Source organism: Lepeophtheirus salmonis, chromosome 1 (assembly GCF_016086655.4).
Source record: "Lepeophtheirus salmonis chromosome 1, UVic_Lsal_1.4, whole genome shotgun sequence".
Lineage (NCBI taxonomy): Eukaryota > Metazoa > Arthropoda > Copepoda > Siphonostomatoida > Caligidae > Lepeophtheirus > Lepeophtheirus salmonis.
In genome coordinates, this window is record NC_052131.2 from 33433050 (window position 1) to 33451348 (window position 18299).

The following is an 18299-nucleotide window of genomic DNA, read 5'->3' on the forward strand; positions in this document are numbered from 1 at the left end:
TTTATATTAACAACTTTGAAAAAAAAAGTTCAAAAATTTTATGATACAAAATTTCAAATACTTTATTTCTTCTAAAAAATTTCAAAAATCCACAGTTGTTCACTAAAAATTAAATTTTACGGAAAAAAATTTCAAATATTTAATTTTATGGGAAAAAAAATACTAAAATATACAGTTGCTTATAAAAAATTGACTTTCTGAAAAAAGTTTTTAAAAATTCATAGTATTTCACAGAGAATTAATTTTTTTGGTTAAAAAATTCAAATATTTAATTTTGACTTAGTGACCGAAAAAAAATTATAGTAAAAAGCAAAAAATCCTTTATTTGGTGGGTTATCTCCCACGTTGTCACCTTTATTGTATCATGGCACTTTTCCGCCAAATAAAGAAACAGAAAATAGTGTTAAAAAGCCGTTGATAATTCCCCAATTCTTTCCAACATAGAATTATTGTTCAATAACCGTTAAGAACTGAACACAGATAAAAATGAGCTCATTATAATTCCGCCAATCAACGTTCCGAACACTAATTAGGAGAAAAGAAACAAAAAATCGACAGTTGATAAAAAAATACAAACTATATTTTTGTGCTATGGAGGTAATGTTGTGCTCACAAGCACTGTATTTGTTCTCTGCCGTCGAAGATTATTCTTCTAAGCAGTATTCTTAACATTGATAGATTGGTTAATAATTAGTTTTATTACGCTATGATCAGTTATCAACTATTATTCATTAATAATTCCATAGTTGGAAGAATTGGCCAACTACCAACTGATTTGGGCCTTTTTCTCTTTCTTTTCTGAACTAATAATAACTAACAGTTAAGTTTTAATAGTATTGTTTCGGCATGAGTAATCAGTAAAAAAATAACCTTAATCCTGAATCTATTTTATTTAGGTTTGAACTTCGGATAATTCTAAACAACCTGAAAATACAAGTATCTAAAATTTGCCCCAGTTTGTAGGTTTAAAGATCCGAACCGACCCAGATCCCTGAAATTGTGGAACTGTCCTCTCTTTAGGCCCCCAGACTCCCCTATTATTCTTTTATATTTGATAAACCTAATATTATGTATTAATAGTTTTCCTAATCATAGTATATTATTTAAAGCTCTCATAGACTTTAAATAAACATATGCCAATGGCTGTAGTTCACGAACTGACTACATCTGTTATATGGTCCAATGTTTACTATTGCTCCTTTGCGCGGTTTAAAGTTCCAAATACTCAAAGCAGTTCATTATTTGTAGTTACAACTACTTCCCAGATTATTTTAATAACCTTATATATTCAGGGGAGTCTGCAGGGGTTGTTTGTTATATTTGTTTAATGAAATTAGGGAATTTTTGCTTTTTAGTGGAAAATTTAATATTTTAATATTTTTTCAAAAAAATTAATGTTTGCTAATAACTATAGATTTTTTAAATTTTTTGGAAAAATATTTAATTTTGTGTGAACATCAGTGGATTTTTGAAGTTTTCAAATTATTGTTATGAATAGCTGTGGATTTGGGATGTTTAGACTATTGTAAAGAAATATATAAAGTAATTCTATTGTGTAAGGAAATGGAATATTGGATTCCTATTTAAGAGATCCTTATTTCTCCCATTAGTAAAAACAGTTGAATAAGTTTTGACGTATAGATATTTAATTTATTGACTTAAATTTTTACAATTCAGTGAAGTCATAAATTAGGTAGTCATAGACAAAATATATTTTTTGAGAGCAAAATAATGAATGATTAAAGGAAATTAATAAATAAATAAATGAAATTATTTTTCTTGTCTTCAATTGTCTTGAATTGAGCAGGAAGGATTTCTTTCAAAGGCATCATTATCATGAAGAAAATCCTTTTTAATTGTCATAGACCTTAGTTATAAAAAGGATTTGATCATGAGAAATAATGATGGGATTAATACATGTTTGGTAATTTCACTGTGTAAATAATATTGAGTATGTAGATGTATTGCTGAGATATTATCTTCATCAAAATCTGACTTATTTTCCACCATAGGTAGGCTGTTGATCACAGACCTGTCTGGGAACGTTTCTACATTGTTGTCTTGGGACGTTGGAGCATTGTTGACGAGGAACATTGCTACATTGTTGGCTTGGAACGTTTCTACATTCTTGACGAGGAACGTTGGAACACTGTTGACGGGGTACATTAGAACACTCTTGCCTGGGGACGTTTTGACACTGTTGTCTAGGTACATTTCTGCATTCTTGACGTTGAACCTGTCTTGGAACGTTCTGGCATTGTTGTCTGGGTACATTTGAGCATTGCTGACGAGGAACGTTTTGGCATTGTTGTCTTGGGACATTCTTGCACTCTTGTCTTTGGACTTGACGGGGAACGTTCTGGCATTGTTGTCTTGGGACATTACGGCATTCTTGTCTTTGGACTTGACGTGGAACGTTCTGGCATTGTTGGCGAGGAACGTTCTTACATTCTTGTCTTTGGACTTGACGGGGTACATTTTGACATTGTTGTCTAGGGACATTCTTGCATTCTTGTCTTTGGACTTGACGTGGAACGTTCTGGCATTGTTGGCGAGGAACGTTCTTACATTCTTGTCTTTGGACTTGACGTGGGACATTTTGACATTTTTGTCTTGGGACGTTTTGGCATTGTTGGCGGGGAACAGTTTCACATTTTTGTCTTGGAACATTTTGGCATTGTTGGCGGGGAACAGATTTACATTCTTGTCTAGAGACTTGACGGGGTACGTTTTGGCATTGTTGGCGGGGAACGTTTTGACATTGTTGACGGGGAACATTTTGACATTGTTGACGGGGAACATTCTTACATTCTTCTCTTTGAACTTGTCTTGGAACATTTTGGCATTGTTGACGAGGAACGTTCTTACATTCTTGACGTTGAACTTGTCTGGGAACATTGTTGCATACTTGACGAGGAATGTTGTTGCAAACTTGTTCTTCAACACGACGAGGTACAGTATTGCAAGATTGACGTGGAACGTTTTTGCATTCTTGTTTGGGGACATTGGAACATTGTTGACGAGGAACATTATTACATTGTTGTCTTGGGACATTGGAGCATTGTTGACGAGGAACGTTGGAGCACTGTTGACGTGGGACATTGGAACATTGTTGTCTTGGAACATTCTTACACTCCTGGCGACATCCGCCTCCAGCGCCATAGCTAGAAAGAGGACCTCCATATCCAGCTTGAGGAGCCCCATATCCAGCTTGGTTATCACAAACCTCTTCACATACTTGTTCATTGACTGTGTTACATTTTTGTTCGTTGACTGTGGTACATTGTTGCTCGTTGACTGTGGAGCATTGTTGTTCATTGACTGTGGTGCATTGTTGTTCATTGACTGTGGTACATTGTTGCTCATTGACGGTAGAACATTGTTGTTCATTGACAGTTGAGCATTGCTCTTCATACTTGACCATGTATTGAGTCTCACACTTTTGTTCATTAACAGTGTTACATTGTTGTTCATTGACAGTTTCGGTGATTGTCTCACATTTTTGTTCGTTGACGGTGTTACATTGTTGCTCATTGACTGTATCCGTGACGGTCTGGCATTTTTGTTCATTGACAGTATTACATTGTTGCTCATTGACAGTGTTGCATTGCTGTTCATTAACGGTGCTGCATTTCTCCTCATTAACTGTGTCAGTGACAGTATTGCACACTTGTTCGTTGACTGTGCTGCATTGTTGTTCATTGACTGTGGAGCATTGTTGCTCATTGACGGTAGAACATTGCTGTTCGTTGACTGTGGAGCATTTTTCTTCATTGACAGTATCAGTCACAGTTTCGCATTTCTGTTCATTGACAGTGTTACATTTCTGTTCGTTGACTGTATCAGTAACGGTCTGGCATTGTTGTTCATTGACAGTGTTACATTTTTGTTCGTTGACAGTGTCAGTGACAGTTTCACATTTTTGCTCATTGACATTGCTACATTTCTGTTCATTGACAGTATCCGTGACAGTCTCACACTTTTGTTCATTAACAGTATTACATTTTTGCTCGTTGACAGTATCAGTAACAGTGTTACACTTTTGTTCGTTAACAGTATTACATTTTTGTTCATTCACAGTTTGACATTGCTGTTCATTGACTGTATTACACTGTTCTTCATTGACAGTGTCTGTGACAGTGTTACATTCTTGCTCCGTCGTAGTACTGCATTTCTGTTCGCTGACTGTACGACATTGCTCTTCATTGACTGTGGAGCATTTCTGTTCATTGACTGTCGAGCATTGTTGTTCGTTTACAGTGTTACATTGTTGCTCATTCACGGTTTGGCATTGCTGTTCGTTTACAGTGGAGCATTGCTGTTCATTGACAGTTCTGCAGCCACCGCCGCCTCCACCGCCGCCTCCGCTGCCACCTCCAAAGCCACCTCCATTTCCACGACCGCCTCCATTTCCACGACCGCCTCCATTTCCAAGACCACCTCCGTTTCCACGACCGCCTCCATTTCCAAGACCACCTCCGTTTCCACGGTTACCGTAAGAGGCAAGGTCTCTCTCAACCAGACGTCGAGCAGTGGATGAGGTGACAAGGGTTGCCAAGAATATCAAAGCCTATTAACAATTTATGTTGTAGGATTATGAATGATATGAAAAAAGATAACTACTAAACTAACTAACTTACCAAGACTCTCATGCTGGATTCAATGTCTCAAATGTATATCGTTGTGAGTGCAATAGAACCTATGGTTGTGTTTCCAACGAGGGATTTAATTGTGGAATGATGCTTGGATCCCTCTACTATGGAGATTATATATCCACAGATTGTGCTTGGAATTATAGACCGACCGACCCTGCACAGGCCATATTAGAAGAAGCAACAAAAATAACTCCGACAACAAAAAACAACTACTACAACATCCACCCCTCCTTTTCTTCTTCATGAGGAAGAAGAAGAACCCGGAGGAGCGCATCGACCATCATTACACACTTTTGTATGTACATATATAATACAAACTTGTAATGTAATTTCTGTGCTTGAGTAGTATGTGTTATGTACATAATATGTTGTATGGATAAGACAAGAACTTGAAAATGCGTCAGTAAACATTGCGCTTCTCACTAATCCAACAAGCTTTAAATCCGAGTCAGTTCTTTTTATTTTTGTTTTCTACTCTGTGTGTTGCGTTCTTGAATGATAACTATGCAGTCCATTTGTAGGACTTTAATTGTATATAATACTTTATAGTGTAGAAAGGATGGAGCCCATCATCATAACACCAAACAATAAAACTAGGGTAGGATAGGAGGAGTCGAATAGGATTGGCCCTCGTTTGACCTCTGCTATACAAAGAAAGAATCTCTGGTGTAATGACAACTCGTTTTTTTTATTTTTTTATTCTTCCTTCCTCTTTCCTCTCCACAAGAAAATTATTTAATCACATAACGTTTCTTGATTTACCTTTGTTAGCTGTACTTTTTCACCTATAATGTAACTAGGTAGAGGTCAAGGCCAATCATAAAATATATTTATATCTACTATAATATAATATTATACTACATGTCCGTCCCTCTGCGAATTAACGAGTTTCTCTAAGTATGTGCATGATAAAATAATTAGGATTAAAATATACAATAGGTGAGCATCCTAGTATATACATACATAATGACGTTTCCCCTTTTATGAACGTCACTATCCAATGAATGGATAAGGATACCCCAACTATTAAACGTTCATTGGTCAGAGGCATGCCTAAGACAAGTCTAAACAATCCTTTGCTCACAAGAACTAGTCCATGAATATTTTCATCGAGTCATATAAGAGTCTTTGGATATCTTTATTAAATCCTCAGATTTCTTTTGAGCCCATTTCAAATACATAATTATAAAAGCATTGCTATGTGTGAAGTATCAAAAAGTTTTTGTGTCACAAGTCCAGGCTATCTTGTCCAGGGGCTCAGTTTACCCATTCATTCTTTTATTCCATAAAAACTATAAAATTTGAAGGGCACATACCCCCGTCTCCAAACAGCACCCGCAATTGAGTCCAAATCAAGTCCAAAGATTCTTAGATCAAGTCCATTTGCAATTTTCAAAGTCCGGACTCGAGTACAAGTCGAGTTCAAGTCTGTGGATAATATTATTAACCTATGTGACGGGTTACATCATTAACACACAAAAAAATTACTTTGTAGTTAACTATCGATCTTTCTATTACTTTATCCCTCCTCAGTATTTCGAAGCAAGTTTTCTACAATTATTGAATAATATTTCCATAGTTTGGAAGAGGGATTGGCTAACTACTACAAACCAATTTTCGGCCTTTTCTCTCTTTTTCTTTTTGTATGAAAGGGTGCATGATACAATAAACTATAGAGGTAACGACATGATGTATATACATAGGTAGATGCCTCTTATTTCTCTCCCTTATCTTACCCCTTTGTGATTGGCCTTGATGTAGTAATGAAGGCAATAGAAGTAGTCATGTTTTGTTTTGTTTTTTGTAAAAAGGAAATTATAATATCTTGGATAAATTATTACGATTCTTATAGTAGACGGATTATTAAAGCAACATACGGTCGTTAATATGAATTTGTTTCCCAATTTTGTTGCTCGGAATGAATGGTCATATCTATGTTGCATGTACATTATACACTCTCTTGTACACACGTGTACAGTGAACACATATTTACAAAGGAACTAACATGTCAATTTCAACTCTAGAAATAGAAATATTATATATAAATAAAACTTCGATATTTCCGCATTTTGAGGAATCTGCCAATCAATTCATGAGTTGATTCCTTCACTTCGTTGCTCTTATTGTATTTTGAACCTTTCCTTTAGATAAGAAACCGAAAAAAAGCCCAAAATCAGTTGGTAAATAGTTCCAAATCCATTCTCTCTGCCTGTGTAATTAATATTCAACTGAAGGACTCGCTCTGAATGACCCCTTATAATTTTTTGGTCATCATTTAAGAGCAATTCTTTCAATTCCATGAGTTTGTTCAGTCTAGTCTTTTTTTTTCTTTTGCTCCGCTGTGTAATTTGGTCTGGACGCATTTGCGTAATGTATTTGCAACTGGGAAGAGGGTAATCACATAATGATTACATCATACACAAGTAACTTAAAGGGAGCTATGGCCCCCTATGGTCCAAGCAACAATGTGGTGGTTTTGTCCATTACTAAGGACACACAAAGTTATGTCAATTATTAGTGATGAGATTATTCCAAATAAAATCTGGATACAGATTCTTTAATATTTAAAATAATTGTTAAAAAATACCCATTATTATATAATTTTTAGGACCTTGTTTTTGTGGAGTTTTTTTGAAAAAAATTTAAAAGTTAAACTTCAAGCATTAATTTTTTGAAGAAAAAAAAATCAAATATACAATTACAACATTGCAAAAAATCACAAATATTCCTAAAAAAATTTGTTCACAATAAAATTACATTTTTTAGTATTCACAGAAAATTACAATTGTTCCAAAAAAAACTATAAAAAATTAAAAATATTAAGTTTTTGGAAAAATTACTGTTTTAAAAAGATAATAAATTAATGAACAAAGAAGAAGAAATTAAGGATTTATTTTCTAACAAAACAATATAGCAAATAATTCAATTTATTAAATTGGTCAAAAAATTCTAAAAAACAAAGTCCCCCTCAAAAAATAATCCTGCAGACGCTACTGGTTTCCCTAATCACTAATCAGTTATATAACCCAATGCCGTTCGCAAGTTTATATTTTGAGAGGGAAAGGGCATGGTTTAGGGATTTTTTTTGAAAATAAATGAAAAAAAAATAAGTTTTTTAAAAAATTACAAATTTTTAGAAAAAAATTTCAAAATCCACAGCTATTCACAAAAAATACAAAAATCCAGAAAAAATTTCAATTTTAGAAATCTATAGTTATTCTCAAAAAATTTCAAAAAATTTCAAAAGTCCAGAGTTGTTCAGAAAAAAAAAATTTGGAAAAAATATCTAAAATTAAATTATTTCAAAGATTAAATTTCAAATATAAAATTTTTAGAAAAAAAATTTCAAATATTTTTATGAGAAAAATTTCAAACATCCATAGTTCAACGAATATTTTATTTTTTGAAAAAAAATTTGAAAAATTAAAATATATTTCAAATATAAAATTTTAAAAAAATTAAAAAATCAAATATTAAATTTACTATTACGAATCAAAAATTCCTTAATTTGGGGGCGGGTGTGCTCCAGCCCCTGTAAACATTTATTGGTTGAATTAGAATTAGCTGTTTCTGACAAGCTGAGAATAATTTCCAACAATTGTTGAATATATTTGGGAAGAATTGGCCATCTGTAAACCAATTTTGAGCCTTATATTCTGTTTCTTCTTAGAGGAAAGGTTGCAAGAGAACAGTTAGTTAATGTATTGGACAGCTAACAACCAAATACTGTTTAGATAAATAGGTATAAAGAAGGAAGGTAAAAAAGATGCAAGTACATAATTGTTCATCAGTCATGCAAGTCCACAACACTTGAGGCCTATTTAGGAATGGATTCTTAGCCAATGGCTTTGTCATCATCATGCAAATAAAAACTAAGCAAATTAACAAAGGGTTTGTTCTACATTTATTGAGATGAAGGCGGCAAAATATGTTTTATCGTGAATCTTGAATTTGTATTGTACATCGTACATGATTTGATGAGTATGTATTCAAATTATTTAGGGATGGTAAAAATACATTCAACAAAGTCTCTCCAGTGACTCTCTGTATTTCTTTAATTGAAGCATCGTCTATTACACATATGTATATATAATAGCTAAATATGTTTAATAACGATGAATCCCTCTCTTTTTGAACTCTTTGTTTATTTTGACTGCTTAAATTCAACAACAAGCAGTACAGCACTACAAAAAGAACAACAAAAGGAGCAGTAAATAACAAATCAATTGGTAATGGTCAGTTAATCTTATTTTACAATTACATTACATACATATGTGTACTCTCTTCTTTTTGGGATGGGTTCTTGAAGCTTACTAACTATGTCTTTTGATTTATTTGACTGTATGTACAATCTACAAAGTAAATAACGGTGTTAATAAAGGATGTCCGGGGCTTCCGTGGGTGAGGGGGCTATAGCCTCCCCAATTCAAAGATTGTTTGTTTTTAGGCAAATTATGCAGCAGTGGGCATAACTTTTAAAAACATTCCAAAAACTCCTGCAGACCACCCTGTATGTAATTTGACTCCTTAAAGTACTGTTCTCGAATCCATTTTGGTGTCTAACCCAAAGTTAATAGAAATACAAGGTTGTACCATAACGTGTGTACGAATTATGTTGGACTTCCATCACGCTTTTTAATATTGACGTCATAGACTATGAGTGGTTGCGTGTTTAGTTTAAATCTGCCTGTCTTGTCAAATAGTCGGTACAATACATCAGATTGAAAATTCTAGCAAATATTTTCTTTATACCTGGCACAATTATTTACTACATATAACTAATACTACCTATAACTACAAGTTAAATCTATATTTAGAGTATTTAGACTTAAATGACTCAATAGTACTTATATAGGCTATAAAATATATTATTAAAGAATTGTGTGTTGGAGTCGGAGTTGGGGATTTTATGTACAGAATCTGCAACCCTGGTCAAAACCAAGACAAAATAAACTTTATATCTGATTTTGTACAAGTTTTATCACAAGTATTGGTACAGCATTAGTCTTGGATTAGATGGCCTTGACCACAACACAATTGTTAATCATTCAAAGAGTACTGCTCCTTTTTTTCCTCTCTTCACAAGGAACACTCAGTATTTTTCAACTCTAGCCATGGGCAATCTACATACACAATAGTTTGATTTTATTTTTTCCAAAGCTGTTAGAATTATTTATTAATTCTTGTAGAGAAAAAAATCTAAGTATAAAGTCTCATTAAAGATAAGATTTATAGGGCAGTTACAGAGGTGTCTATAGGGGTGGGCTGGAGGGTTGTAGCCCCCCACTTTAAATTAAGAAATTTTTTATTCTTACTAGAATATTTAGTTTTGATTTTTATTTCAAAAAATTTGAAATTTGTATTAATATTTCAAATAAAAATAATTTTTCTGTGAATAGCTATGGATTTCTTAAATTTAAAATTAGATTTTTTTGAAGAGCTGTGAACTTTTGGAATTTTTTTTTTTTAAATTTAATTTTTAAATATAGGTATGGATTTTTAATTTTTAATTTTTTCAAAAATTTAATTTTTGTGAATAGTTTTGGATTTCTGAACAAATTTAATAATTTTAACTTAAATTTTGTTTTTTTTTAATCCAAAAACTAACACTATATATATGTATAATCCTGCAGACACACCTGAGTTATAAATGCAAGTCCTTGTTTAAATCAGATTAGAAGTGAGTCGCGACATGGAAATTATTCCTGGATATACCCTTCCTTGATATTACTGAGTAATAAATATCTTAACTTTCCTTCATCTTATTGTGATTTTTTTGTTCATTTAGTAAAATCCATGCTGTTCCATTAAAGAATATATAGAACTATTCTCAATCGATATAATAAGAAAAAACTGGTAAAATTGACATGCCTGCCCAGACAATCCTAAAGTTGTTTGAGAGGGGAGCAACCATCGATAAATACAGATTGTTTGACGGCTCTGTTATCGCATGATTTCACACCAGTGTTGCTGAGAAAATATAAATATATTTTTTCAGGTCTTTTACAGTATCCTATGATTTTCAAACTTATATATATATATATATATGTATATCAAAAAGTTCCTTCTGTAACGGATAAAATCAAATCATGTCGTAATAGCACCCTATCTTTGTTTGCTTCCCTTCCAAACAATCTTCAAAGTCTCTGTCAATTTGCTGATTTTTTCTTAATAAATCGAAAGATAATATTTTTAATACTCTAGCTCTCTGGCCTTTTGATAATTTACATAAAGCAGACAAAAAAAATTGTGTGTTTTTAAAATTACAGTTATTACCCCTCCCTCACGTTTTAAAAACGTTTCTTTCCCATCTCTGACCTGTCTCAACATAACTAAGCTTATAAACTATTTAGACACATATCTTCGATATTTTATATCATAATCATTTCTTGCCCTTAATTGCTCAATAACTCTTTTTGTACGTACAACTATACGTATATTTATTTTAATGGTGGAAGTAGCCTTACTATTACAAATGCCTTCCAGTGTTTCACTCTCGTAAATACATATAAAATGTGTATAGGCACTCTATAGGTAAGTATACTATATACGTACTTCCGCTTTTAAAATGACTATTTATATATGTGAAGAAATTGATAAAAACAGTTTCGTGTCATGATGATCAATGGCACAGGCGATCCAGGGTATAATTATTTGTACACAAAGTTTTGACTAGAATTTTGTAATCACTTTTTTGTAATAATTATCGAATGACGTTTTATTAGAAAAAAAAATGTGTAATGTTATTTTTAGATGACTTTTTTGAAAAAACCAAGATATTTTATTGTTTTTTTTTTTTAAATATCCTCTCCATATATTAATTTCGCACCATATATAAAGTCTTTTGGCCATTTTTGCCCCCTTCATGGTGATGTATTTGGTACACATGGTAAACTTACTTAACTCAGTATTAATAGTGTTCATAATTTCAGGACCCCTCCTACCAGCGTAAGTACTTTTTACATAGGCCTTAAAGACCTATTCTTGAAAAAAACAACTTTATATATTTATTTTCACAAAAATGCCAAATTCAACTTTATTTCTCCTTTTTATTATAAGTTTTAGTATTTATAGTCCAAAGGACCTACACTAGACCTGTTCAAATTTTAACTTTTTTTCAAACTTTTTAATATTAAACTGTTTCCCGTTCTGCAAGGTCTATAAAAACTAAACGTACCAGTCATTTGGATTTAGGACCATGGCTATGCCTGCCGCATGGCCCTTGAAAATTTATTGTTGGTGGCTCTACAAATAGGCTAAAAAACGTGATTATTTGAATTCTTTTGACTATAGCTTCGCAATGGTTTATCGTATAGCATTGATATGGGTATCAAATCAAAGCCAATAAACTATGCTTTAATTTGCAAAATTATGTCATCAACCTTTTATTTGTCCCCATGCGTAAATTTTACCCAAATATAAAAAAAATGTTGTTTTTTTCAATTTTTGCCTGTCTTTTTAGGTGTTCTCCAAAGTTATTATTATATTGACGTATATGTGAACAGAATACAACAGAATGAAATACAAACAAATACATTTTTTCTTTGAATAAAAGCTAATAACTCTATACTAAAAAACAATACAATACAACACACTAGAAATACATTGATTTTTAATGGTTCAAGTTAGATTTCTTGAAACAGGTATATTATTTTCTGTGATATTCCACAACTTGCAGTAAACAGTTCCTCTGCTCTTGGTCGGTGGTAGTCCTAGTTGCAAAGTCACTCATGAGTTTTACGCCTCTTTTAGCAACTTCATGCGTCACTTTTACTGACTTGCAAACTCCCATGTTGCTCTATAGTTTTCATTTTTTCCCAGGTATCAACCGGTGTAATAAGCCAGTCACTTTTCAATCCGAGAGCATGAAAAAGAAAATGTGACTTAGGTCCTACCAAGTTTGTGAGAAATGTAGCTTGAGTGAGGACTGGAAAAATTGGCTTACCTTTTCTATAAAATTCCAGCTCTTCAGTTTTTGGTAGTTTGATTGCCAGCTTTTGTTTTATAGGTATTGTCATGCTCTCTGAATAAGGTGAATGAATGGTACTAGTTCCTGAGTCTTATACCAACCCTGATTTCACATTTTCTTCGGAACAGAGTTTGCGAGTTCATTATCAATATGTTGATAATGAAGCATGTTTTTAATCAATTGCAAATCGTGGATCAGAGCATCGGAGACAGATTTTGCTGTTATCTTGTGCTTTGTATAAAATAAAGGCATCAATTTATTTATTCTCTCTAGTTTAGTGATGGCGCCCTTTTCGTGTTAAAGTCATTTTAAAAACATTAACTTTTTCATAGCATATCTATTCTTGGCAATCAAACGGTCTTGAATAATGATACTTTTCTTGGTCCAATGAATACCTCAACTGGGTTTCTTACCGAGAATAATCAGAAACAGCTCCACTTCTTATCTGAAGTCTGCCCTTGGAGATGTCTTCTCTAGAAAAGTGCGTATGGCATTATTTGATTTTTTCCTTTGGAAACGTAGATACATAATTTTCATGAAAATTTTGCTAATCTAAATCTTTTATTTTTGCACAAAACGCTGTAATGTGTACAATATACCTAATGCGTCATATTAAAGTTTACACTGAAATTTATCCTTTCAATTGAATTAAAAACTGTTTTCGGAAGACAGTGAGAACAAAATCAACTTTATTCCCATTGAATTATAACATAAATTGAAATTTTTTATTGAATATGTCCTTCCTCAGCCTCAAGGACGGCATCCAGCCTCTTCCTGAATGCAACACAAACCTCTTCTGACCAATAAGCTTTAATTCTTTAATTATCCTTCGGAGCGTAACCTCGCTCACATTCCTCCTCCCGCCCATACTGTGAATCGTCTTTATGGATGTTTAGTAATGTGGTTTTTGACACGTATAATCATGGCCTTTGTTCTTACAACTCGTTTCCGACCTTTTACAGACTTTCTGGAAACTGTTCCTTGGGTTTTAAAATGATTTTAATGCCATACACGGTCGTCTGGCTGATCATTGGCAATCTTGGTTGTGGTCCTCTGGGGTGCGACCATAATGCACACATATACATATATACGTGTATAGCATTTTACATTATAGGACTTTGCATATTATTATTTTCAAACGTCCGCAATTTTCTTTTTCAAGGTAAAGAAGTTCTATTATCTGAAATTATTCTTGTTTCTAGGGGTAGAAATTCTATGATAAATTGCATTTTGGAAGCATTAAAATCCCTAACGGTGCATTTTCTCTCCTCAAACCAGAAACGTTTTAAATCGCAGAAATTCTTCATTTTGACAGGAAGATTATTATATGCATAGTTCTAAATAAATTAATTGCGTGATAGCCTACCTTTTGTGTGTAATTGCCCTCATGCCCCCATCTTCTACGCCTATGGTCACTTGTCATATTAATACCTCAATTTTCCTCGCTTCCCTGTTTTGGCATTGTATGAAGAAGTAGCAAAGTTTTGTTTAATAATTATGTTAAAAATATCATATTTTAGTTTAATATTAAAGTATGTAAAATATGATCCTTTGTAGATAAATGTTGTCATTGCTTGATGCAGTCAAGCATTAGGTCAAGGAGATGTAGAAGTACATGCATAGTATTTTATGCAGATATTAACATATATGACTATTTTTAGTTATACAGAAAAGATCAGTCAATTACAACAATTAGATTTTAAATGAGATAATTATGATAGTAGTCAGTGGTTAGGATTATTTTATTATATGTAATTATAATTAATTTATATATTGAATGGATCCGTTGATAGAACTATGACTAAGAGTCGTAATAATTGGCGATGTAAATCATGTGAATTTGTGAGTTATCCCGTTTTTTGGAATATATAATCTAAGGAGTGAATTTTCATTTCCTCAGGTGTGTCATTATTATCTTAGTGGTGAACTTCCTTTTTTTACTATGTAGATACATTCAATTACCTACATATATTCAAATCTGATTAAACACTTGTGTCTGCTCATAAAAGAGTTATAATTGTAAGTTCTTGTGGTCTCAGAGTAGAATTAAGGATCGACATCGGAGTATTTCTAGCCTTTGTCCTTGTTTCTGTCATTTTCTCCCTTCTCCTTTGTCTCAGCTTATTGTGGCTCAGGTAGAAGTCACAGATATTCCAGTCGGGACTGTTGGGAAGCCAGATGTTTGGGCTGGTGTAGTCTTCAAAGTTCTTGGACAGCCACATCTGGGACTTGATGACTAAAAAAAATATAAATTATCCTGGTGGTCGTCATTGTATTCCTTATTTCAGCAAGTAAAAGGGTTACGTGAGAATATTATTCAATAATTGTTGGAAACATTCACAGCTTAACAGAAGATAATTCTTATTCAACCAATCAACTTGATCAGAGCACTAATTAGGGGGCAGAAACATCGACAGCTGACAACCAAATACAATGTGAATTACTCATAGATTTAAAATACAAAGAGTAACAACGATGTGAAGAAGTAGTCCTAAAAGACATTCGAAATGTAACATTTCGTTATGATAAAACATAGAAGGCGCTTCAAATACCTTTATTTTTTTTTAAATGTTTACTGTAATAAACATAATTTATTATCATAATTATATCAAATTAAATATGACAATAGGTTAATAAAGTATTCATGAACAGGATATTTTATTCCGATTTATGCATTTAAATATTTTGGCTTTTATTTAGCCTTTCAAAATATTAATAATGGATTTGGGAAATTATTCTGACTCTAATTCAATTCCAGAATCAATAATTAATTATTTATTCTTCAATTGACTAAGATTATTGAGTATACTCCGAACGTTGGTCCCTTAAATCCCCTCACTCTCACGTTTTCCCAAATGATATATAATTTATACGCTTTTAGTAAAATATGAGATTATTAGACTTAGTTCATGCTACTATTTTTATAAGACCATCACCCAAATCAATTTTCCTTAATAAGGATTATTAAGGAAAACTATTAAAGATCCTCTAGATCTATTATAGAAATATTCAGATTCCTGATAGACCTCAATAATAAATCAGTCCTAATATTAAAATACTTAAGCGAAGAAGCAAATATTTTCCTTGTCGGGACATTCCTCACTCTCCTTCTCAATTTCATTACCAGCTTCGTTAATCGTTTCTTGCTCGGGGTCACAATCTTCATGATTTATCTGTCAATTGTTCTGAGATTAGAGGAGTTTATAAAAGTTGCAGCTCTGGAGGTACAATTACATGCCACAAAAGTTGGCAATGTTCAACCTGGGACTATATATATCTAATTTAAATAAAATACGCGTGTAGTAATGTTGTGTGGTTTGATTTGATGTGAATGAGATGCAAATTACGCCTTAAATTTGAAAAAACTGTTGCACTTTATAGCGAGAAATACTTTGTTTTGGTCAACCATCAATTTTATCTTGTCTGCTGTCGCGTTGTCAAAGAATTTCCCTTGCTATTTCTCAGTATTATTTTATCTTTATGGAATTACTGACGGCGTTGCCCAAGGACTACTAGAATAGTCCTTGGGTTAACTCGCTAACATAAAAATACCCTATGCATTGTGTTGTCAGCTGTCGATCCCCTCTTCTTGCTTTATACAACATGGCAAGTGTTGTGTCGGTCCTTATTTATTCGGTTTAGTCCAGTCTTAGAACCGGTCTATCAGTTTGTAGGACCGGTAGTCCTTGGTACTGGTCCTTATAATTTTTCATATAAATATCACAAAAATATTTCCAAATGAAATCTAAAATGAAAACCTTATCCTTTACGATGTAGTTTCCTCTTCTTGGCAGTCATATTTTCCATTTCAGCTACACTCTCGATTCGAGTTAGACTCTTGAGTATTGTGGAAGCACAGTAAATAGTTTATACTTTTCTTTTTTAAATAATATTAAATAAAGTACTCCAAACAATAGATAAACAAAAATTAATTTATAAATGTTCCATGAAGATTGAAAAATTTATACCCAAAAGTATTGGTCAATTAATTAACCTATGGCCTGCAATGGGTTAAGGCCAGTCTTATCGGTCTTCAGGACTGTTGTTCCTTGTGGCCAGTCCTTACCTGACGGTTTATTCAAATGCAGAAATTTTGGCTATCATACACAAATATAAATTTATAGCTCCTCTTTTAATACATATAATATTACTAAGCAATATTATATATAATACAGTATCAAATAAAATACTATGTAGATTTTAATAATATGTTTTTCATTTTAAAAAAGGTGAAGAAATAATATGACAGTGATAGTCTGAGACTACGTAAAAGATAAATGACAGTTGGTATGATTGACTTAAATGGCTAACTGCCACATGATTACAAGTTGTTTTTTTTTTTGTTTTTTTAAAGGAAAAGTTGCGTTATAAAATAAAGGTACCGACGTGTCCTGTGTTTGTGAGATAACGCCGTTTTATGTACGGAACTTTTGATTGTGATAAATATATTCAACCTTCCAAAAAAAATTTCAGTGTCATAGGTTATCAAAATCAAAATGACACTCTGTATGAATGTAGAGATAACTTTTGAAAGGGTCAAGTTTACATGCATATGATAATATGTACATTCATCTTGTTATTTTAATGGATAGTATTTATTTAAAACCTTGTCCCACAGTCATGAAGCCAGGAGAGCTAGAGAGAGAAAAAAGTTGTATAATTTTTATTATTTTTTAACCAACAAGAGAGCCTAAAGAAGAAGATATAGTTGAGACAATAAAAGGGTATAATATGTACAATGTACATATGTTTATGATTGTCTCTTTTGAATGGCATATTGTATATTATTTTGTATATGAACGATCCCAAAAGAAATAAAACGACCATCATAACCATCATCATAAATTTTGGCTACGGATATATATAGATTTGCAGGGGCGTCTGCATAGGGTGGGCTAGAGGGGAAGTTCTCCACAACTTAAGGAACTTTTCTTGCTAACTAAAAAATTTAATATTTGATTTTTTTTTTTTTCAAAATTTTGAACCAAAAAATTGAATTTTCTGAAAAAATATTTATCAATTTTTGAATTTTTCCCCAAAAAATCCACAGAGGAAATCCACAGGATTATATATATATATTTTTTTTTCGAAGGGGGCTTGTTTTTGGTATTTTTTGGGGGAAAAAATTTAATTTACTGGAGAAAAAATTTCAAAAATTAATAACTATTCACATAAAATTAAATATTTTTTGGAAATGAATCTCAAAAATTCATAGCTATTCTCAAAAAATTAAATTTACTGGAAAAAAATTTCACAAATTCAAAGCTTTTCGTAAAAATTTTTCAAAAATCCAAAGCTATTCTCGAAAAAAAAAAAATTTGAAAAAAAAATCAAAAATTCACAGCTGTTCACAAAAAAATTAAAAAACTAAATTAAATTTCAAATATTACATTTTTGATTGAAAAAAAAAATCAAATTTCACATTTTCTAGTTAAAAGGAAAAATATTTTAATTTCCGAGGTGTCCTCAGCCTCTCCAACCCACACCCTGCAGACGCCCCTGATACTATATATTTATATTGTTACTGAAATAGAAACACATTTAAAACCTTATTTTTCGAAATACGATAAACATCAGTTTTTTGTAGACTCAAACCAAGATAAACGCTCTCGTGATGTAAGTTTTGTAATTTTACAATCCTCTCTTCTCGCAGCGTTGCAATATTTTGAATATGC

General features: G+C 32.3%; 1 protein-coding gene across 1 annotated transcript; it reads right to left on the reverse strand.

The window, feature by feature from the left end:
• Window positions 1-1624: 1624 nt before the first annotated feature.
• LOC121125248 (uncharacterized) lies at window positions 1625-4852 on the reverse strand. The gene is made up of 2 exons (XM_071891482.1): window positions 4641-4852; window positions 1625-4570 (listed from the first exon to the last, which is right to left on the reverse strand). Exons 1-2 carry the CDS (start codon window positions 4650-4652, stop codon window positions 1997-1999), a joined length of 2586 nt encoding a protein of 861 aa, XP_071747583.1. The 5' UTR covers window positions 4653-4852; the 3' UTR covers window positions 1625-1996.
• Window positions 4853-18299: the final 13447 nt, after the last annotated feature.